The 23,328-nt window shown below is 38.6% G+C and overlaps 1 protein-coding gene across 4 annotated transcripts in view; it reads left to right on the forward strand.

Moving 5' to 3' along the window:
• Nucleotides 1–61: 61 nt before the first annotated feature.
• The window catches only part of TESK2 (testis associated actin remodelling kinase 2), a 103,953-nt gene continuing 80,686 nt past the window's right edge, over nt 62–23,328 (forward strand). For 2 of the 4 annotated variants that reach the window (XM_082364871.1, XM_082364873.1), the window contains exon 1: nt 62–3,435. In XM_082364871.1, coding sequence (XP_082220997.1) covers nt 3,214–3,435 — 222 coding nt within the window. In that variant the 5' untranslated portion in view covers nt 62–3,213. The remainder of the gene's footprint in view (nt 3,436–23,328) is intronic. The other 2 variants (XM_082364872.1, XM_082364870.1) reach the window with 2 other exon arrangements.

Raw genomic sequence — 23,328 nt, forward strand, 5'->3', positions numbered from 1 at the left:
CTCCTGAGTTTACATGGTTTCCATTTTAGAAAGCAACCAGACTGAGGCTGGAATATCTTAATTCCAATTCCAAATTGCCCGGAAAGGAAATGTGATTGGTCCATATTGGGTAGAACGCTACCAACTTTGGCTACAGCAGGGTCATATTGTAAGGATGGCCCTGTAAGCCCTGCTGCTAATTCTCCATGATTGGAGGTGATAGAGGTAGTCTGGGTTGGGTATTCATCACATTTATGGAAGTGTTTCACTAATTGTAGAATCACAATGTTGTATTTTGCATAGGACTCTTATAATTGATTCTTTTTTAAAAATCTTTTTCAATACTAATTTTATTTTATTTTTATTAAAAAAATTTTTTTATTTAAAAAATATTTTATTTATTTATTTATTTGGTTGCACTGGGTCTTAGTTGTGGCAGGTGGGCTCCTTAGTTGGGGCTCATGGACTCCTTAGTTGCTGCTCGCCGGCTCCTTAGTTGTGGCTTGCTGGCTTCTTAGTTGTGGCATGCATGTGGGATCTAGTTCCCTGACCAGGGATTGAACCTGGGGTCCCTGCATTGGGAGCGCGGAGTCTTAACCACTGTGCCACCAGGGAAGTCCCAAAATTTTTATTTTATATTGGAGTATAGTTGATTAACGATGTTGTGTTAGTTTCAGGTGTACAGCAGAGTGATTCATTTATACATATACATATACATATACATGTATCTATTCTTTTTCAAATTCTTTTCCCATTTAGGTGATTACAGATTATTGAGCAGAGTTCCCTGTGCTACACAGTAGGTCCTCATTAGTTATCTGTTTTATATATGGAAGTGTGCATGTGTCAATCCCAGTCTCCCAATTTATCCTCCCCCCATATTCCTGGGAACTATAAGTTTGTTTTCTACATGTGTGACTCTATTTCTGTTTTGTAAGTAAGTTCATTTGTACCATTTTTTTTTAGATTCCACATGTATGCGATATCATATGATACTTGTCTTTCTCTGTCTGACTTACTTCACTCAGTATGACAATCTCTAGATCCATCCATGTTGCTGCAAATGGCATTATTTTGTTCATTTTTATGGCTGAGTAATATTCCATTGTATATATGTACCACATCTTCTTTATCCATTCTTCTGTTGGTGGACATTAAGGTTGCTTTCATGTTCAGGCTATTGTAAATAGTGCTGCAATGAACATTGGGGTGCAGGTATTGTTTCAAATTATGGTTTTCTCTGGATATATGCCCAGGAGCAGGATTGCTGGATCATATGGTAGCTCTATTTTTAGTATTTTAAGGAATCTCCATACTGTTCTCCATAGTGGGTGTACCAATTTACATTCCCACCAACAGTGTAGGAGGGTTCCCTTTTCTCCACACCCTCTCCAGCATTTATTGTTTGTAGATTTTTTGATGATGGCCATTCTGACTGGTGTGAGGTGATATCTCATTGTAGTTTTGATTTGCGTTTCTCTAATAATTAGCAGTGTTGAGCGTCTTTTCATGTGCCTGTTGGCCATCTGTGTGTCTTCTTTGGAGAAATATCTATTTAGGTCTTCTGCCCATTTTTTGATTGGGTTGTTTGTTTTTTTGATATTGAACTGCATGATATGTTTGTAAATTTTGGAGATCAGTTGCATCATTTGCAAATATTTTCTCCCATTTTGTGGGTTGTCTTTTTGTTTTGTTTATGGCGTCCTTTGCTATGCAAAAGCTTTTGAGTTTAAGGTCCCAGTTGTTTATTTTTGTTTTTATTTCCATTACTCTAGGAGACAGATCGAAAAAGATATTGCGATTTATGTGAAAGAGTGTTCTGCCTGTATTCTCCTCTAACAGTTTTTTTTTTTTAATATTTGTTTGTTTGTTTGTTTAGGCTGTGTCAGGTCTTTGTTGGGGCATGTGGGAACTTTAGTTGCAGCATATGGACTTCTTAGTTGCGGCATGCACGCGGGATCTAGTCTGTTCAGGGATATGTCTATTCAGGGATTGAACCTGGGCCCCCTGCATTGGGAGCGTGGAGTCTTACCCACTGGAGCACCAGGGAAGTCCCCTCTAAGAGTTTTATAGATGCTGGGAAAACTGGACAACTACATGTAAAAAAAAATTAAATTAGAACATCTTTTTAACACCGTACACAAAAATAAACTTAAAAGGGATTAAAGGGACTTCCCTGGTGGTCCAGTGGTAAAGAATCCACCTTACAATGAAGGGGGCGCGGGTTCGATCCCTGGTCAGGGAACTAGGATCCCACGTGCTGCGGGACAACTAAGCCCCGCACGCCACAACTACTGAGCTCGTGCCTCAACTAGAGAAGAGAAAACCCACATGCCACAACTAGAGAGAAGCCTGAGCGCTGCAATGAAAGATCCCGCATGCCTCAACGACGATTCCGCGTGCCACAACTAAGACCTGACACAGCCAAAAATAAATAAATAAATAATAAATAAATCTTTTTAAAAAATGGATTAAAGACCTAAGTATAATTGATTCTTGTGGAAAAAGTAGATGTAAGGGGAGACAGGCTAAAAGAAAAAGTGGGCTTTTGTTTTTATTCTTAGGTACCAGATGGGATGGAGCCTTCTGTAGTCACTTCTGCTGGACTGGGTTGTTTAATCAAGAGTGGAATTTTAAATTGCTTTTGGATATAGTTTTCTTCTTTTAAAATTATACAATTTTATAGTATAAAATATTTGTCATCCTTGTTTTATATATTTGGACTTAATGACTTTTCAAATGAAGAGAAAATTATATGAGGCTGTGAAGGGCATTGGCAGGAGCACAGGCTTTTGAATCAGACAATCTGGCATGTTAACTTTATCTGTACCATTTGGTGACTGTATGATTGCTTGACCTCTCTGTGAAATGAACATAATAATCCTTATATCACGGATTATTTGAGAATCAAATGACATGACATATGCATAACTCTTACAGTATATTTCCTAGATAATAGGTACTCAACGAATAATAGATATATCACGACTTTTTGAAGGTAAAAGCATAAAGTGTTTTTTAGATCTGAAAATCAGGAGCTAGAATATGAAAGAGGAAATATTTTTACATTGATAGTGTACTGTATGCCTGTATTTATTATTCATTAATGGTTTTAATGAAATATCATTTTAATCTCTTATTTAGTGACAAGCCAGAAGAGAAGTAAAACTCAACAGAAATTTACTATGTGTGGAATTCATTCCTAAAAGAAGAAAAAAAGTGATTATTGAGACTATGGATCGGAGCAAACGGAATTCAATTGCAGGATTTCCTCCACGTGTGGAGCGTCTTGAAGATTTTGAAGGAGGTGGTGGAGGGGACGGGAGCATGACCCAGGTGGGAAGAGTTTGGCCCTCTTCATATCGAGCTCTTATAAGTGCCTTTTCCAGACTGACGCGTTTAGATGACTTCACCTGTGAAAAAATAGGGTCTGGCTTCTTCTCTGAAGTGTTCAAGGTGAGTGATGCATCAGTTTTTCTCATATTGTCTTGTTGATGGTCAGTTTCACTGCAGAGTTGACAGTTGTGTTTAATTAAGACATAGGCTTTGCCTTGTCAGGGTGCTGTGGATCTTGAGCAGTGTTACAAACTGTCCTCTTGAGCTATCTATTAACTTGTAAGATATTTTATTTATTTTAATTATAAAAATACTACATGCTGATCAAAAATTAAAATAATATAGGAGCCTCTTCCACTCTCCCAGAATTCTTCATCATCCCAAATGGAAACTTTGTACCCATTAAAAAATAACTCCCTCCACTACCCTTAGCCCCTGTTAATGTCTGTTCTACCTTCTGTCTCTATGAATATGTCTATTCTAGGTATCTCATATTAATGGAATTATACAATATTTGTCCTTTTATGCCTGGCTTATTTCACTTAGCATAATATCCTCAAGATTCATCCATGTTGAAGCATATATCAGAATTACATTTCTTTGGAATTCTCTGGCGGTCCAGTGATTAGGACTTGGTGCTGTCACTGCCGGGGCTCTGGTTTGATCCCTGGTCCGGGAACTAAGATCCTGCAAGCCACATGGCAAGGCAAAAAAAAAAAAAAAAAAGAATTTCATTTCTTTTTATGTCTGAATAATATCCCATTGTATGTATATACCACATTTTCTTTATCCGTTCACCTGCTGATGGACATTTGGGTTGTTTCCTCCTTTTGATTATTGTAAATAATGCTGCTATGAACACTGATGAACAAGTAACTGAGTCCCTGCTTTCAGTTCTTTTGGATATTTACCTATAAGTGAAACTGATGGGTCATATAGTAATTCTGTGTTTAGCTTTTTAAAGAAATTGTGGTAAAATACACATAACATAAAATTCACTATCTTAACCATTATTAAGTGTACAGTTTTAAGTATATTCACATTGTTGTGCAACCAATCTTCAGAACTTTTTCATCTTGCAAAACTGAAACTCTGTACCTACTAAATAATTCTTCCCTTCCCTCTCCCCGCAGCTCCTGGCAACAACCATTCTACTTTCTGTTTCTATGAGTTTGACTACTCTGGATACCCTATATAAATGAAATCATGTAGTTTTTGTCTTTTTGTGATTACCTTATTTCACTTAGTCTCTGTTTTACTTTTTAAGGAACCACCATAATATTTTCTGTAGAGTTGTACCATTTTACATTCCCACCAGCAACGTACAGTGGTTCTCATTTCTCCATAGTCTTACTAACACTTGTTCGTTCGTTCTTTCTTTCTTTCTTTCTTCCTGATATTAGCAATTCTGGTGGGTATGGAGTGATATCTCATGTGGCTTTTTTTTTTTTTTTTTAAAGGGAGTGAATTTTTTTAAAAAATTTATTTGTTTATTTTTATATTTATTTTTGGCTGTGTTGGGTCTTCGTTTCTGTGCAAGGGCTTTCTCTAGTTGTGGCAAGCAGGGGCTACTCTTCATCGCGGTGCGCGGGCCTCTCACTATTGTGGCCTCTCGTTGCGGAGCACAGGCTCCAGACGCGCAGGCTCGGTAGTTGTGGCTCACGGGCCTAGTTGCTCCGCAGCATGTGGGATCTTCCCAGACCAGGGCTCGAACCTGTGTCTCCTGCATTGGCAGGCAGATTCTCAACCACTGCGCCACCAGGGAAGCCCTCTCGTGTGGCTTTTTTTTTTTTTTTTAATTTATTTCTTTTATTTCTTTTTATTTTTAGCTGTGTTGGGTCTTCGTTGCTGCACGCGGGCTTCCTCTAGTTGCGGCAAGTGGGGCTACTCTTCGTTGTGGTGCACAGGTTTCTCATTGCAGTGGCTTCTCTTGTTGTGGAGCATAGGCTCTAGGCGCTCGGGCTTCAGTAGTTGTGGCACATGGGCTCAGTAGTTGTGGATCACGGGCTCTAGAGCGCAGGCTCAGTAGCTGTGGCTCACGGGCTTAGTTGCTCCGTGGCATGTGGGATCTTCCCAGACCAGGGCTCGAACCTGTGTCCCCTGCATTGGCAGGCAGATTCTTAACCACTGCGCCACCAGGGAAGTCCCTCTCATGTGGCTTTGATTTGCATTTCTCTAATGACTAGTGATGTTGAGCGTCTTTGCATTGGCCTTTTGTGTATCTTCTTTGGAAAAATATCTATTCAAGTCTTTTGTCCATTTTTGAGTTCGATTTTATTTATATGTAAGGGTCATATCCTTTATCAGATATATGATTTGAAAATATTTTCTCCTATTTTGTGGGTTGTCTTTTTACTCTCTTATAGTGTCCTTTGATGCACACAAGTTTTTAATTCTGATTACGTCTAGTTTACCTATTTTTTCTTTTGTTGCCTGTGCTTTTGGTGTCATGCCCCAAAATAACTTCCAAATCCAATATCATTATTTTCCCCAGTGATTTCTTCTAAGAGTTTTTTAGTTTTAGCTCTTACATTTATGTCTTTGATCCATTTAAGTTAATTTTTGTATGTGGTGAAAAGAAAGGTCTAACTTCATTCATTCAGTGGTGCTGAGTTTTCCCAGCACCATTTGTTGAAAAAAACTGTTCTTTCCCCATTGAATGGTCTTGGTACCCTGTTGAAAATCAATTGATCATATGTGCCAGTGTTGATAATGCTTTTATTTTATTTTATTTTAAAAAATATTTATTTAGGGACTTCCCTGGTGGCACAGTGGTTAAGAATCCGCCTGCCAATGCAGGGGACATGGGTTCGATTCCTGGTCCGGGAAGATCCCACATGCCACAGAGCAACTAAGCTCGTGCACCACAACTACTGAGCCTGGGCTCTAGAGCCTGCGAGCCACAACTACTGAGCCCATGTGCCACAACTACTGAAGCCCACACACCTAGAGCCCGTGCTCTGCAACAAGAGAAGCCACCACAATGAAAAGCCTGTGCACCACAACGAAGAGTAGCCCCCGCTCGCCGCAATGAGAGAAAAGCCCACGCACACAACGAAGACCCAACGCAGCCAAAAATAAAATAAATAAAAAATAAAATAAATAAATTTATTAAAAAAAAAAAGTCATTGCCATACCCAAGGTCATCTAGGTTTTCTTCTGTGTTATCTTCTAGGAGTTTTACAGTTTTGCATTTTATATTTAGGTCTGTGATCCATTTTGAGTTAATTTTTATGAAGGTGTAAAGTCTATGTCTAGATTCATTTTTTTGCATGTGAATCTCTAGTTCTTCCAGCCCCATTTCCTGAAAAGACTATTTTTGCTCCGTTTTATTGCCTTTGCTTCTTTGTCAAAGATCAGTTGACTCTATTTATGTGGATTTCTAGGCTCTCTATTCTATTCCATTCATCTGTTTGTTTATTCTTTCATCAATACAACAAAGTCTTGATTACTGTAGCTTTATAATATGTATTGAGGTCAAGTATTTGTTCTTCTTTAACACTGAGTTGGCTATTCTGGGTTTTTTGCCTCTCTATATACACTTTAGAATCAGTTTGTTGATATGTACAAGATAACTTGCTGGGATTTTGGGACTGCATTGAGTCTATAGATTAAATGGGGAAAAACTGACATTTTGACAATATTGAGTCTTATCCATGAACATGGAATACCTCTCCATGTATGTAGTTCTTCTTTGTTATCTTTCATCAGAGTTTTGTAGTTTTCTTCATACAGATCTTATACATATTTTGTTAGATTTACACCTAAATATTTTATTTTGGGGGTTGCTAATGTAAATAGTAATTTGTAATTTTAAATTCTACTTATTCATCGCTGGTATATAGGAATGTAATTGGGCTTTTTTGTACTAACCTTGTATCTTGCAATCTTACTATAATTGCTTATTAGTTTCAGGAGGTTTTTAAAAAACTAATTAATTAATTAATTTATTTGGCTGCCTCAGGTCTTAGTTGTGGCATGTGGGATCTTCGTTGTGGCATGTGGAATCTTTCATTGCAGCACACAGGCTTCTCTCTAGTTGTGGTGCTCAGGCTCCAGAGAACAGAGGCTCAGTAGTTGTGGTGCACGGGCTTAGGTGTCCCACGGCATGTGGAATCTTAGTTCCCTGACCAGGGATCGAACCTGTGTCCCCTCATTGGAAGGTGGATTCTTAACCACTGGACCACAGGGAAGTCCCTATGTGCTGTCATCATTTCTAGTGTAATTTGGTTTGATTTCCTTTTTTTTTTTTTAAACATCTTTATTGGAGTATAATTGCTTTGCAATGGTATGTTACTTTCTGCTTTATAACAAAGTGAATCAGCTATACATATACGTATATCCCCATATCTCCTCCCTCTTGTGTCTCCTTCCCACCTGATTTCCTTTTTAATCTAAGAATTATATAAAATGAGATTTTAAAATTTCCACACAGTAAGTTTTCTTTTGGTAATTGTTTGATATTTAATTTCTAATTTTAGTGCATCATGATCAGAGAAAATGGCTTATATGAAGTCTGGCTTTGGAGTATAATTTAGATTTTGTTTTGGTGTAATGCATGATCAGATTTTTTTGAATGCTACAAATGTGTTTGAAACAAATATGAATTTCTATTTGTTTGCATAAAGTTCTATATACCTCTGTTAGATTAAGCTTTTGTATTGTGTTATTCAGATGTTATATGGCCTTCTTTATTTTAGTCTAATCTATTTCTTTGAAAAAGTTCTATTAATAGTTCCTAATGTGTTTATAGATTTCTCCTTGGATTTCTCTCAGCGTGTTATTTATTTACAGGCCATTTTGTGAAGTAGATATTAATAGAAATTCATGATTATTATTGGATTGTATGCTATAGATGGATTGTATATTTTATAAATGCTAGTTTTTTATTTTTATCCCACCTTATGCTTTTAGCTTTGATTTCTACTTTATCTGATATCAATATTGTGTACCTTCTTCCTCACTGTATGCATTTGTCTGTTGTTTTGGTTATTATTTCCCAGTATGTCTTTTTCCATCTCTATTTTTATTCTGTCTGTGATAGTACATTTTTTTTTAAAACAATTTAAATTTATTTATTTATTTATTTATGGCTGTGTTGGGTCTTCATTTCTGTGAGAGGGCTTTCTCTAGTTGCGGCAAGCGGGGGCCACTCTTCATCGCGGTGCACGGGCCTCTCACCATCGCGGCCTCTCCTGTTGCAGAGCACAGGCTCCAGATGCGCAGGCTCAGTAGTTGTGGCTCACGGGCCCAGTTGCTCCGCGGCATGTGGGATCTTCCCAGACCAGGGCTTGAACCCGTGTCCCCTGCATTGGCAGGTGGATTCTCAACCACTGCACCACCAGGGAAGCCCTGATAGTACATTTTTAATGTGTGTCCTGTGAAACAGTTTTATATTTAGTTTTTTTGATCCAAAATTAAATTTGCCCATAAAGAGAGAGATTATAATCTGTTTACATTTATTGTGATTGCTTCTGTCTTTATACTGAGTAAACTCTTAAATGGTAATTTAATGAGTATAGAATTTAGGACAGTAGTTATTTTCCTCAGCACTTTGAAATTACTCTTCCCCTTTTTCTTCTTCTTTTTGTAGTTCACCTCTATTGTTGCTGATAAGTTAATTCTTAGTCTGGTTTTTACCCTTTTTATTTTTCATTTATTTATGTATTTTTTTAAAAGACTATGGTTTCTTTTTTCTTTGTTTTTTTTTTGGCTGCAGTGGGTCTTCATTACTGCACACGGGCTTTCTCTAGTTGCGGTGAGTGGGGCCTACTCTTTGTCGTTGTGTGTGGGCTTCTCATTGCAGTGGCTTCTCTTGTTACGGAGCATGGGCACTAGGCACACAGGCCTCAGTAGTCGTGGCACATGGGCTCAGTAGTTGTGGCTCACGGGCTCTAGAGCACAGGCTCAGTAGTTGTGGCGCACGGGCTTAGTTGCTCCATGGCATGTGGGATCTTCCTGGACCAGGGATCGAACCCATGTCCCCTGCATTGGCAGGCGGATTCTTTTTTTTTTTTTTTTTTATAGCTACTTTATTTATTTATTTATTTTTGGCTGTGCTGGGTCTTCGTTTCGTGCAAGGGCTTTCTCTAGTTGTGGCAAGCGGGGGGCCACTCTTCATCGCGGTGTGCGGGCCTCTCACTATCGCGGCCCCTCCCGTTGTGGGGCACAGGCTCCAGACGCGCAGGCTCAGCAGTTGTGGCTCACAGGCCCAGTTGCTCCGTGGCATGTGGGATCTTCCCAGACCAGGGCTCGAACCCATGTCCCCTGCATTAGCAGGCAGATTCTCAACCACTGCGCCACCAGGGAAGCCCTGGCAGGCGAATTCTTAACCACTGCGCCACCAGGGAAGTCCCAGGGATTTTTTTTTTTTTAATCTCTTTTTATCTCTGTGCACTGCTGTATCCTCAGTGCCTAGAATTCTATTTGGTACATAGTACCCATTTTTCTACAAGGTTATTTTTCTTGTATATTACTGATTTGTGGGACTCCTTTATGTCTGTGCTATGAATTATAGATATTTTCCAAGATTGTAGTGCTTTTTAAGCTAGTTTTTAACAATTTTTCAATGTAGAAATAGTTCATTTTGTTTTTTACTGTCATGACTTCTGTTTCTTTTATTATTTAGAAAGGCTGTCTGCACTCCTTTGTTATAAATAACATAATTTTTTTCTTATCACTTTTATGGTATTACTACTTATGTTTAAATATTTGATCCATCTTTTATTTTTTAAGATGTGTACTCAGTTCTGCCAGCAACATTTAGTGTATATCAATATTTAATATTTTTCTCACTGATTGGAAATGACACCTTTATTCTATACTGAATTTTCATAAGTATTTTGGTCTCTTTCTAGACTTTATTCTATTGCATTGAACTGTCTATTCATATACCAGCATTGCAGCTTTATTTTAATATCTGGTTAGTCTAGTTCTCCATCATTATTATTCCTTTTCAGAATTTTCTTGGCATTTCCTCCTTATTTTTAATGTGAGTTTTAGAATGAGTTTGCCAGTTTCTAAAAATATACTATTGCCATTTTTATTGAGATTTGAGTAAATTTATAGATTAATTTACAGAGAATTTTATCTTTATGATATTGAGTCTTTTTATATAAGCACATGGCGTGCCTTTTCATCTGTTCAGGTATTTTGTGTCCCTTTGTAGACATTAAAAAGTTAAAAAAAAGGGCTTCCCTGGTGGCGCAGTGGTTAAGAATCCGCCTGCCAATGCAGGGGACACGGGTTCGAGCCCTGCTCCAGGAAGATCCCGCATGCTGCGGAGCAACTAAGCCCGTACGCCACAACTCCTGAGCCTGTGCTCTAGGGCCCGTGAGCCACAACTACTGAGACTGCAAGCCACAACTACTGAAGCCCGCGTGCCTAGAGCCCCTGGTCTGCAACAAGAGAAGCCACCGCAATGAGAAGCCTGTACACAGCAACAAAGAGTAGCCCCCGCTCGCCGCAACTAGAGAAAGCCCACGCGCAGCAATGAAGACCCAACACAGCCAAAAATAAATAAATAAAATAAACAAATTTATATAAAAAAAAAAAAAGTTAAAAAAATCTTCCACATTTCTTGTGATGTTTAGTATTAGTTTTTTCTTTTTTCTGTTGCAGTTGTAATTGGGAACTCTACTTCCATTATATCTTCTGTTTGTTGTTTGCATATGAGGACTATTAATTTTTTACATATTAATTTTTGGTGCATCTAGTATGCTGAGTTTTTTAATGTTTGCAATAGATTTTCAGTTGATTCACTTTGATTTTCCAGACATACAGTCATATCTGTGAGATAAATTTATTTCCCATTTTTATATCTCACTTATCTTTTTCTCAATAAATTGCATTGATTAATACTTCCTAAAATGTTAAATAATAGTGATATTTGACATCTTTGTGTTGTTCCTGACTTTAATGGGAATACTTGTAGTGTTTCCTAATTAAACATGATATGGTTTGGGGGCTGAAGTAGATATCTCTTTTTCTATTGGATCTTCAAAATCTTAACATAAAATCTCCTGTTTTGTGAATAATTATTTTTATGCAGTATGGATGTGGAATTTTTGCCGTATGTCTTTTCAAAGCCTGTAGTATGATTGTTAATTTTATGTGTCAACTTGACTGGGTCGGGGGTGCCTAGATATATGGTCAAATTTTATTCTGGGTGTGTCTGTGAGAGAAAGTTTTGGATAAGATTATCATTTGAATTGGTAGCCTGAGTAAAGCAGATTGCCCTCCCTAATGTGGGTTGCCCTCATCCAATCATTTGAAGGCCCAAGTAGAACAAAAAGGCTGACCTTCCTATGATTAGAGGGAACTCCTCCCTGACTACTTTAGCTGGGATATCCGTATTTTCCTGCCTTTGGATTGGAACTGAAATATTGGCTCTTCTTGGGCCTTGAGCCTGCCAGCTTTTGGACTGGAACTTACACCATCAGCTCTCCTGGTTCTCAGGCCTTCAGACTCAGACTGAAATTACCAGTGGCTTTCCTGGGTCTCCAGCTTACTGACTGGAGCTCTTGAGACTTCTCAGTCTATAACTGTGTGAGCCAGTTCCTTATAATAAATCTCTCTGTCTCTGTATATATCCTGTTGGTTCTGTTTCTCTGAAGAACTCTGATACATATGGTGATACATGTATTTTTCTCTTTTGCTCTCTTAGTAAAGTGAATTATATTAGTAGTAGCCTAATAGTGAGTTATCTTTGCATTCCTGGTGTATTATTCTTTAATGAGTTGCTAACTTCTTTTTTTTTTCTTTAATTATTTTCTTTATTTATTTTTGGCTGCGTTGGGTCTTTGCTGCTGTGCGTGGGCCCTCTCTAGCTGCAGCGAGTGGGGCCTCTCCTCGCCGCGGTGCACGGGCCTCTCACTGCAGTGGCCTCTGCCGTTGCGGAGCAGTGGCTCCAGGTGCGCGGGCTTCAGCAGTTGTGGCACGCGGGCTCTAGAGCACAGGCTCAGTAGTTGTGGAGCACGGGCTTAGTTGCTCCGCAGCATGTGGGATCTTCCTGGACCAGGGATTGAACCTGTGTCCCCTGCATTGGCAGGTAGATTCTTATCCACTGCGCCACCAGGGAAGCCCCAGTGTGTTTATTTTTAAGGTTCATGATGAATTTAGCTAGTTTGCTCTCTTAGGAAATAATTAAGACTGATGAACTAGGGCAGTGGTTCTCAACTGGGGTCAGTTTTGCCCTACTAAGAGATATTTTGCAATGTCTGGAGATATTTTTGGTTGTCACAACTGGGCAGGGGGTGCTACTGGCATCTAGTGGGTAGAGGCCAGTGATGCCATTAACATTCTACAATGCACAGGATAGCCCTCCACAACAAAGAATTGTCTGGCCCAAAATGTTAACAGTGCTGAGGTTATAAATCCCTGGCCTAAAAGCACTAAAAAGATGAAAGTATAACATCTGTTACTGAATTTAGGAAAAATATACTTTTAGAAACAAAACAGTTTGGATTTACATTTAAAACCATTTGTGAGCTTCAAAGAGTTTCCTTTGATTGTTAATCTTTTCTTTTTCACGTTTTTAAAAACTATAAAACAGATTAGGGTAATTTCATTGTTTCTAGGAAAATGACTTAGAATATTTTGGATGTTAGTGAAACCTATTTAGGGAAGAACTGAGGTATGTGTAAGAAGAGATGACATGAGTGTTTGTGTGTACATTTGTAAAGTAAGAGAAAAGAATGTAAAACCAAATGGCACAATGGCCCTAATCTCTTACCTTCTGGTAAGTGGAAAATATATTCAGCTGTAGTGTAGCAGTGGCTGACAACCTGTTCAGTGTTTTAAATTAAGAGTGCTTCTGGTAGGATACAGTAGAAGGCTCTTAATTTCTTTTTTTTTTAAATTAATTAATTAATTTCTTTATTTTTTTGGCTGTGTTGGGTCTTTGTTTCTACGCGCGGGCTTTCTTTTTGGTTGCGGCGAGCTGGGGCTACTCTTAGTTGCAGTGTGCGGGCTCTCATTGTGGTGGCTTCTCTTGTGAAGCACGGGCTCTAGGCGTGTGGGCTTCGGTAGTTGTGGCACACGGGCTTCAGTAGTTGTGGCTCGCGGGCTCTAGAGCATAGGCTCAGTAGTTGTGGCGCACGGGCTTTGTTGCTCCGCGGCATGTTGGGATCTTCCCGGGCCAGGGCTCGAACCCGTGTCCCCTGCATTGGCAGGCGGATTCTCAACCACTGCGCCACCAGGGAAGCCCTTAATTTCTTTTTATACTAGTCCTTGTTTTGTTTGGGAATATAATTGGAAGGAAGATTTCTAGGAAGATGACTTTTCCAGTCTCTTGAGATAACTAAAGTACCCCATGAGATACTAAAACACGGAATTATTTTAGTATGTATTGTGAAACCTATAAAACCTGGAATGCCATTCTAGAACAAAGTATCAATGTGATTTCTTTTCTTTTTAATAAGGGCTTTACTGAGAGATAATTCATATACCGTAAAATTCTCCTTTTTTAAATACATAATTCAGTGGTTTTTAGTATATTTACAAGGTTGTACATCCCTCACCACTGTCTAATTTAAAAATATTTTTATCATCCTAAACAGAAATCCTGTACTTATTAATAGTCACTGCCCATTCCTGCCTTCCCCCATCTCCAGGCAACCACTAGTATTCTACTTCATGTCTCTATAGACTTGCTTCTTCTGGACATTTCATATAAATGGAATCATACAATATGTGACCCTTATGACTGACTTCTTTTACTCAGCATAATATTTTTAACATTGATCCATGTTACAGCATGTATCACTATTTCAGTACTTTTTATGGCCCAGTAATATTACAATGTATGGATAATACCACATTTTGTTTATATAGTCATTTGTTGATAGATATTTGGATTGTTCCCATCTTTTGGTTATTGTGAATGGTGCAGCTATGAATATTTGTGTACAAGTATTTGTTTGAGTACTTGTTTTCAGTTATTTTGAGTATATACCTAGAAGTGGAATTACTGGGTCATATAGTAATTTCATTGTACTTTTTGAGGTACTACCAGACTATTCTCCACTGTGGCTGTTTCATTTTACATTCCTACCAGCAATGTATAAGGGTTCCAGTTTCTGTAAAACTCACCAACATTTGTTATTCTATCTCTTTATTATTTAAAAATTTTTTTATTATTATAACTACCCTAGTGCATGTGAAGTAGTATCTCGTGGGTTTTTTTTTTTTAGATAATAATTGATTTACAATATTATATTAGTTTCAGGTATACAACATAGTGATTCAAAAGTTTTATAGGTTATACTCCATGTATAGTTATTATAAAAATTGACTATATTCCCTGTGCTGTACAATATATCCTTGTAACTTATTTTTATACATAGTAGATTGTACCTCTTAATCTCCTACCCCTATATTGCCCCTTTCCCTTTCCCTTTCTCCATTGGTAACCACTAGTTTGTTCTCTATATTTGTGTTTGTTTCTTTTTTGTTATATTCACTAATTTTATTTTTTTTAGATTCCACATACAAGTGATAACACATAGTATTTGTCTTTTTCTGACTTATTTCACTAAACGTGATATCCTCCAGGTTTATCCATGTTGTTGCAAATGGTAAATTTCATTGTTTTTTATGGATGAGTAGTAATCCATTGTATATGTATATATACCACATCTTCTTTATCCATTTGTCTGTTGATGGACACTTAGGTTGCTTCCATATCTTGGCTATTGTAAATAATGCTGCTATGAACATGGGAGTGCATGTATTCTACCACTTGTTGGTAGCATTGTTTGCAAATATTTTCTCCCAGTCCATAGGTTGTCTTTTTGTTTTGTTTATGGTTTCCTTTGCTGTGCAAAAGCGTTTACATTTGATTAGGCCCCATTTGTTTATTTTTGCTTTTATTTCTATCACCTTGGGAGACTGACTTAAGAAAACATTGGTATGATTTATGTCAGAGAATGTTTTGCATATGTTCTCTTCTAGTAGTTTTATGGTATCATGTTTTATATTTAAGTCTGTAAGCTATTTTGAGTTTATTTTTGTGTATGGTGTGAGGAAGTGTTCTAATTTTATTGATTTACCTGCGGCTGTCCAGCTTTCCCAATACTACTTGCTGAAGAGACTGTCTTTTCTCCGTTGTATATTCTTCCCTCTTTTTTTTTTTTTTTTTTTAATTTGGCCAGGCCCACAGCTTGTGGGATCTTAGTTCCCCCACCAGGGATTGAACACGGGCCCTGGCAGTGAAAGCGCCCGAGTCCTAACCACTGGACCACCAGGGAATTCCCTATTCTTCCCTCCTTTGACAAATATTAATTGACCATAGGTGTGAGAGAAATAAACCCATTATTTCTCTGCTCTCTATTCTGTTCTGTTGATCCATATGTCTGTTTTTGTGCCTTTGCTGATTTTCTTTTTAACTTCTTTTGTTTTTGGCCATGCCGTGCGGCACTCGGGATCTTAGTTCCCTGACCAGGGATTGAACCCATGCCCCCTGTAGTGGAAGCACGGCATCCTAACCACTGGACCGCCAGGGAATTCCCTGCCCCCTTTTTTTTTTTTAAAGAGAACTTTATTTATTTATTTATTATTTTTTGGCTGCGTTGGGTCTTCGTTGCTGCGCACGGGCTTTCTCTAGTTGTGGCAAGTGAGGGCTACTCTTCATTGCGGTGCGTGGGCTTCTCATTGCAGTGGCTTCTCTTGTTGCAGAGCACGGGCTCTAGGTGCGCAGGCTTCAGTAGTTGCAGCACATGGGCTCCATAGTTGTGTCTCACGGGCTCTAGAGCGCAGGCTCAGTAGTTGTGGTGCACAGGCTTAGTTGCTCCGTGGCATGTGAGATCTTCCCGGACCAGGGCTCGAACCCGTGTCCCCTGCATTGGCAGGCAGATTCTTAACCACTGTGCCACCAAGGAAATCCCCTGCCCATTTTTAAGTTGGGTTGTTTTTGTTGAGTCGTAGGAGTTCTTTATGTAGTGTCCTTTGATGCAGAAAAGTTCTTAATTTTGTTGAGATTCAATTTTTAGTTTTCCTTTTGTTGCCTGTGCTTTTGATGTCATATCCATGAAATTGTTGCCAAATTCAATGTCATGAAGATTTTCCCTAATGTTTTCTTCTAAGAATTCTGTAGTTTTAGCTCTTAAGTTTTGGTGCTGTTGTAAATGGAATTGTCTTCTTTTCTTCTCTTTTCTTTCTCTCTTTCTTTCTTCCTTCCTCCCTCCCTCCCTCCCTACCTTCCTTCCTTCCTGGGTCTTAAAAAAAGGAATATTTTTTTAAAACAGAAGTGACTACAGTGAAAGGGGTTTTTAAAAAGAAAACTAAGAAAGTGGTGTTTTGCTTGGGAGGATTCTTATACTCATGCAATGAGGACTCTTTCTTTAACTTCAACAGTGGAAGTGTTAGAAACATGCAGTGGCTGAGATCAAACTAAGAATGCCAATGTCAGGCCAAAGCCAGCTGGTGTCTTCCAAAGTGACAGAAGGGGATACTGTAGGGAAAAACACAGGCAGAGCTGCAATCTTTTTGCCTCCTCTAGAAGAGAACTTTATGTGCTGTAAGGAGAATGCTCTAGCTACCCTGGGTTCTAAGGATAGGACTTAGTTTCTAGCAGTTTTTAAGAAATATTTATTTATTTATTTGGCTGCGCCCGGTCTTAGCTGCGGCACGTGGGATCTTCATTGCCACATGCGAGATCTTTAGCTGCAGCATGTAGGCTCTTTTAGTTGCAGTATGCGGGCTCTTAGTTGCGGCATGCGGGATCTAGTTCCCTGTTCAGGGATCGAACCCAGCCCCCGGCATTGGGAGTGTGGAGTCTTAACCATTGGACCACCAGGGAAGTCCCTCTAGCAGTTTTGTTGTTGGGGGAATTGTTTTCTTAATTTCATTTTCAGATTGCTTATTGCTAGTGTAGAAAAATACAATTGATTTTTATGTATTTATCTTGTATCCTGTAACCTGGCTGAACTCTTCTATTAGTTCTAATAGTTTTTGTAGTGTGGATTTTTTTTTTTTTTAGAGTTTTCTATATACAAGATCATGTTGCCTGATCAATATGAATCTTGATTGCATAAGTGATCTCTTGAGAATCAATCCCCAAACATACATTCCTTTAGAAGATTAATTGAATTTCTTTGGAATCAGCTTTTCTTGTTAACTAATACAGTTAAAATGTGTCTTCTCACATAACAAGAGGTATGGCTCCTCGTTTTTAAGCCCACCATATCAAATACTTTGTCATTTTGGAACCAGATTATATTCTAAAGGTGTTACTGGTAATGATGTCAGTCGTGAGAGAGTGGTACTCATAGTACTGATTTGATCATCCCCCCCAAAACCTTGTTTGTCTTACTACTCTTGGGGAGGTTTTCTCCTCTCCCATATCTGGACCCTTGCAGTCTGAGTTAAATGCCCATATTCTGTGTCTTCATAGAAACCTATGTTACCTTATCATATTCTTTTGAAATCATCTGTTTAAAGTGTCTTGTCCTCCCACTTAGCTTTAAGCTCCATGAGAACAGGGACCATGTCCTATTTACCTTCATTTCTCCAAGATATAGCACTGTGCCTAGAATAGAGTAGGCATTCATTCATCCATCTATCCATCCATTCATTCCTTCAATATATTGTGGTCTTTCTAAATACCAGGCACTGTGCAAAGTGCTGAGATACAGTGATGATTAAAACTTGTTAATCCTGACCTTGTGGAAATTATAATCTAATGGTAAGCAGTTACATTAAGTAATTACAAGGGTAATTGCCACATAAAGGGAAGCATAGTATATTATTTATTGTTGCATAACAAGTTTACCACCAATGCAGTGGTTTAAAAGAACACATATTATTATATCTGCTTCTGTAGTTCAAGAGTCCAGGTATGACTTAGCTGGGTGCCCTGCTTCAGAGTCTCACAAAGCTGAAATCAAGGTGTCAGCTGGGGCGGCCGTTTTACATGAGGCTCAAATGGGGAAGGATCTGCTGCTAAGCCTGCATGGTTGTTGGCAGCATTCAATTCCTGGCATGCTGCTGAATTGAGGGCTTCTGGTCCTTGCTATGTTTCCTTTTCCATATGGCAGCTTGATTCTTCGAAGCCAGCAAACAAGAGAGTCTCCGAGCAAGATGTGGGTAACAGTCTTATGTAACATCATTATATTTAGGTTGCAGTTAATTCTTCTTTAATGTTTTAATTTACATTAAAGTCACTTTTCCCATATTGAATTCGTGAGGAGTAAGTCACTGATCCTGCCCAGGGGCAAGGGGACAGAATCACATAATGGCATGACACCAGGAGGCGGGGATTATAAAGTCCAACCTAGAGTCTGTCGCCACACACAGATTGCAGTGGGGCTACAAAAAAACCATACGCTAATTTGAAGAGGGATGATGGTCTTCTTGAAAAAGTGAAGTTTAAGTTGAGACCTGAAGGGTGAGTAGGAACTAGCCAAGTGAAGAAATAGGTTGGAGATGAGCATTTCTAGGAGAAGGAACAGTCTATTCATAGGCCAGTGAATGGAGTCTGAGGTGCAGTTGAGGATTTGAGAGAAGTCTAGAATGGCTAGAGCAGAGGGTCAGTGGGAGATTGGTAAGAGATGTAAGCAGAGGTTTATTGTTGAGGACCTCATCATCTGTAGAGGTCCTAAAAGGTAAGGATTTTGGATTTTATCTTAAGAAACTTGCTTTTATTCAAGGGTGTAATATGTTCTGATGTGCATTATAAAAAATTACTGGCTGCAAATATCAAATGAATTGGAGAGGGTAAGAATAGATTCAGTTTGGCAATGGTCCAGGTGAAAGATGTAATGTGTAACTTGTGGTGGAGGTGTTGTGTGGTGGCAGTGGGGGTGGAGAAGAATGAAATGATTTGAAATACTAGACATGCTTTTTAATTTACCAATTTAAGTATGCTTGTAAAAAAAATGGAGAGATATTTAGAAGGTATTACCTGTAGCATTTGGTGAATGATTGGATGTGATGGTGAGAGGAAGGAGGAATCAAAGATGATTTCATGGGACTTCCCTGGTGGCACAGTGGTTAAGGATCCTCCTGCCAATGCAGGGGACACGTGTTCGAGCCCTGGTCTGGGAAGATCCCACATGCCGCAGAGCAACTAAGCCCGTGCGTCACAACTACTGAGCCTGCGCTCTAGAGCCCGCAAGCCACAACTACTGAGCCCGCATGCCACAACTACTGAAGCCTGCACACCTAGAGCCTGTGCTCCACAACAAGGGAAGCCACCTCAATGAGAAGCCCGCGCACCGCAATGAAGGGTAGCTCCCGCTCGCCGCAACTAGAGAAAGCCTGTGCACAGCAACGAAGACCCAATGCAGCCAAAAATAAATTAATGAATTAATTAATTTAAAAAAAAAAGAGAGAGATGATTTCAAGTATGTGGAGCTGGATGTTTGAGCCCTGAAGGAGGAGCACATTTGATGATTTTAAATTTGGATTGGTGTGAGGTGCTTATGAGACCTATATGTGGAAATGATCCATATGCAGTTTCTTTCTTTTTTTTTAAAAAAATACTTATTTATTTGGCTGCATCGGGTCTTAGTTGCGGCATGTGGGATCTTTGTTGCAGCATGCTGTGCCTTTCGTTGCACCATGCGGGCTTTTCTCTAGTTGTGGCGCATGGGCTCCAGAGCGTGCGGGCTCAGTAGTTGAGGCATGAGGGCTCTCTAGTTGTGGCACGTGGGCTCTAGAGCGTGTGGGTTTAGTTGCCCCATGGCATGTGGGATCTTAGTTCCCCGACCAGGGATCGAACCCGCATCCCCTGCATTGGAAGGTGTATTCTTAACCACTGGACCACCAGGAAGTCCCAATAAGCAGTTTCTTATAAAGATCTAGGGCTCAGAGAATAGATTTTGTTTGGAAATGTAAATTTAAGAGCCATTTACATAGAGTAGCTGAAGCCATGGATATGAATGAGATTATACAGAGGGCTTGGGACCAAGCATTGAGGAACTCCAACATTTAAGGGTAGTGTAGAGGAAGGAAGAGCTGGCAAAGGAGTCTAAATAGGACTAGCAACAGAGATAAGAGAAGCAGTGTGTGTATGTGTGTATCTGTGTGTTAGAATGAGTGGAAGAGTGAGACTTGATGAAGAAATTCACACCTAAGATGAACACAAAGTTTTTGTTCATTTCACTGTACCCTGTATAACAATGCCCAACTTGTAGTGTTGGAAGGATCAAATGAAATATGTAGATCACCTTGTACAATGCCTAGTCCATCAAGCAAATAGTAGCTTTTAAGATTTTTGATATTGTTATTTTCTCAATTTCAGTTTTACACAACAGTTCAAATTTGATCTTAGGTCAACCCACTATTTTTAATTTTATTTTATTAAAAATTTTTTATTGAAGTATAGTTGATTTACAATGTTGTGTTAGTTTCAGGTATACAGCAAAGTGATTCAGTTATACATACGTACATATTTCTTTCAGATTCTGTACTATTATAGGTTATTACAAGATACTGAATATAGTTCCCTGTGCTATATAGTAGGTCCTTGTTGTTTATCTATTTTATATATAGCAGTGTGTATCTGTAGTTTGTTAATCCAAAACTCCTAATTTATCCCTCCTCCACCCCCCTTTCCCTTTGGTAACCATATGATTGTTTTCTGTGTCTGTGAGTCTGTTACTGTTTTGTAAAATAAGTTGATTTGTATCATTTTTTTTAAAGATTCCACAAATAAGTGTTATAATATGATACTTGTCTTTCTCTGACTTGCTTCACTTAGTATGATAATCTCTAGGTCCATCCATGTGGCTGCAAATGGCATTATTTCATTCTTTTTTATCAGCCTACTACTTTTTAGATGTGATTTCAGTTTTGAAGGTTATATGAAATCAGATGCCTTCTTTTCTTACCATTAGTATCATATTTTTCATAGCATGAATGAGTGTTCCCTTCTTTATGCCTCCTATATACGATGTACAGACTTCATCAGAGCAATGATACATTTTTGTTTACATGTTTGCCTTTCTCTGTTAGATCAAAACTCCCTGTGTTTTTTATGTCTGTATGTTTAACGCAGACTGCCACATAGAGGGCACTCACTAAATATTCATTGCATGAGAAAAAAATATATATATACATTATAAGAATACATTAAGAGGCAAAGTAGCTGAGAGACTGGAGCTAGACTGCCTTGGTTTGAATCTTGGCTCTACCACTTATAAACTTTCTGATCTTGGGCAAGTTACTTGACTTCTGTGCCTTGGTTTCCTCATTTGCAAAATGGAGATAATAATAGTGGTGTTGTTGAGAAGATATAATGAACTAGTATATATGAAGTGCTTAGAATAATGTCTAGCATATAATACACCCTATATAAGGGCTAGTTACTATTTCTATTATATATAGTTAAGATCTGTTGAGTTCTTTGTGATAAGTACTGTGTTAAGAACTCATACACGTTATCTTTTAAAATGACTACAACAATCCTATAAGTAGTTAGACTTCCATTATATAAATGAGGAAACTGAGGTTAAAAATATTTAGCATCTTGCCAAATATATTACAACAAGTAAATGGAACAACTAGGATTTGAATTCCTATCTACCTAATTGATGAATGGACTATTGCATCTAATTTTGATTTGGTATACAAGAAATAGATTATTTTATTTATTAATTTTTATGTATTTATGATATATTTCTGGACTATGATAGCATATAATAAGAGTTTCTTATAGAGTTCAACCTGATTAAATTCATGTGGCAAGTATAATATATAACGAGGTATAAAAGATAAGACAGGGCTTCCCTGGTGGCGCAGTGGTTAAGAATCTGCCTACCAATGCAGGGGACATGGGTTCGAGCCCTGGTCTGGTAAGATCCCACATGCTGCGGAGCAGCTAAGCCCGTGAGACACAACTACTGAGCCTGAGTGCCACAACTACTGAAGCCCGCGCGCCTAGAACCCATGCTCTGCAACAAGAGAAGCCACCCACTGAGAAGCCCGTGCACTGCAACAAAGAGTAGCCCCCGCTTGCGGCAACTAGAGAAAAGCCCGCGGGCAGCAACAAAGACCCAACGCAGTCAAAAATTAAAAAATAAATAAATTAAAAAAAAAAAAGGATAAGACAAAGGCTTAGGTTCCCACTTTCTCTCCTTGGTATATTTTCTGAAATTGACAGCACTGTATCTAGAAATGCTAAGCCATAAGATTAGTAAACTTATAAACAAGAAGAGCCAGATATCTGCCGTCTGCTTGGTACTGAAAAACGGATTTTTTCACATTCATGGCTGTACATTTATTATTTAGTGCACATGGAGTTTGTCATGCAAACTTTAAATCTGTAGGGTGAACAGTTGTATATGGAAAGTAAAGGAAACATTTTAGTATGTGAATGTTATTTTGTTCTGGGATGTTTTATTTTTGTGCTTGGGAATGTAAAGGTTTTGTGTTCTCTGGTAGCCTTGTCTGCTTTGTCTGAAAAGTAAGATACTGGATCTCAATATTGCTAGTGTTGCTGCTGTGGTCTCAGTGCCCCAAGTGACTATAATTTTTTATCCTCTCAATCTATAACTTGTGAAATTTGCATGAGAGTGAATCTTCTCTTTTAAATGTTGCAATCTGAATCTACAAGTACTTAAGGATTTTTCTCAGACTGTCTATATTTTATCCTTTTTTTTGGCCATGCCACGTGGCTTGTGGGATCTCAGTTCCCCGACCAGGAATTGAACCCATGCCACAGCAGAAAAAGTCTGGAATCCTATCCACTAGGCTACCAGGGAACTCCCAGATTGTTTATATTTTATTTCACGGTTGTGTTTGTGCTTCTCTATATGCCTTTCTGAGACCTCACTGTAAATGGTGTTTTCATCAGTACTGCGTGTGACTCTTCTAATAAGATGCAGTGCCTATATGTTTTAATAATTACTGTATCAGAAAAGAGTTAAGCTCTATAGTCTTAGAGGTGTATAAGGCAGCTTTTGTAAGATGACTAAGAATTGGACAGTGAGGATGATGTGAGGCAGTACATGTTCTACCTGAAGATGAAGGTTAGGAGAAAGCCTATTAGGTATTTCTGATGTTACCAGTTTT

This window comes from Balaenoptera borealis (assembly GCF_965194805.1).
Source record: "Balaenoptera borealis genome assembly, chromosome: 1".
Lineage (NCBI taxonomy): Eukaryota > Metazoa > Chordata > Mammalia > Artiodactyla > Balaenopteridae > Balaenoptera > Balaenoptera borealis.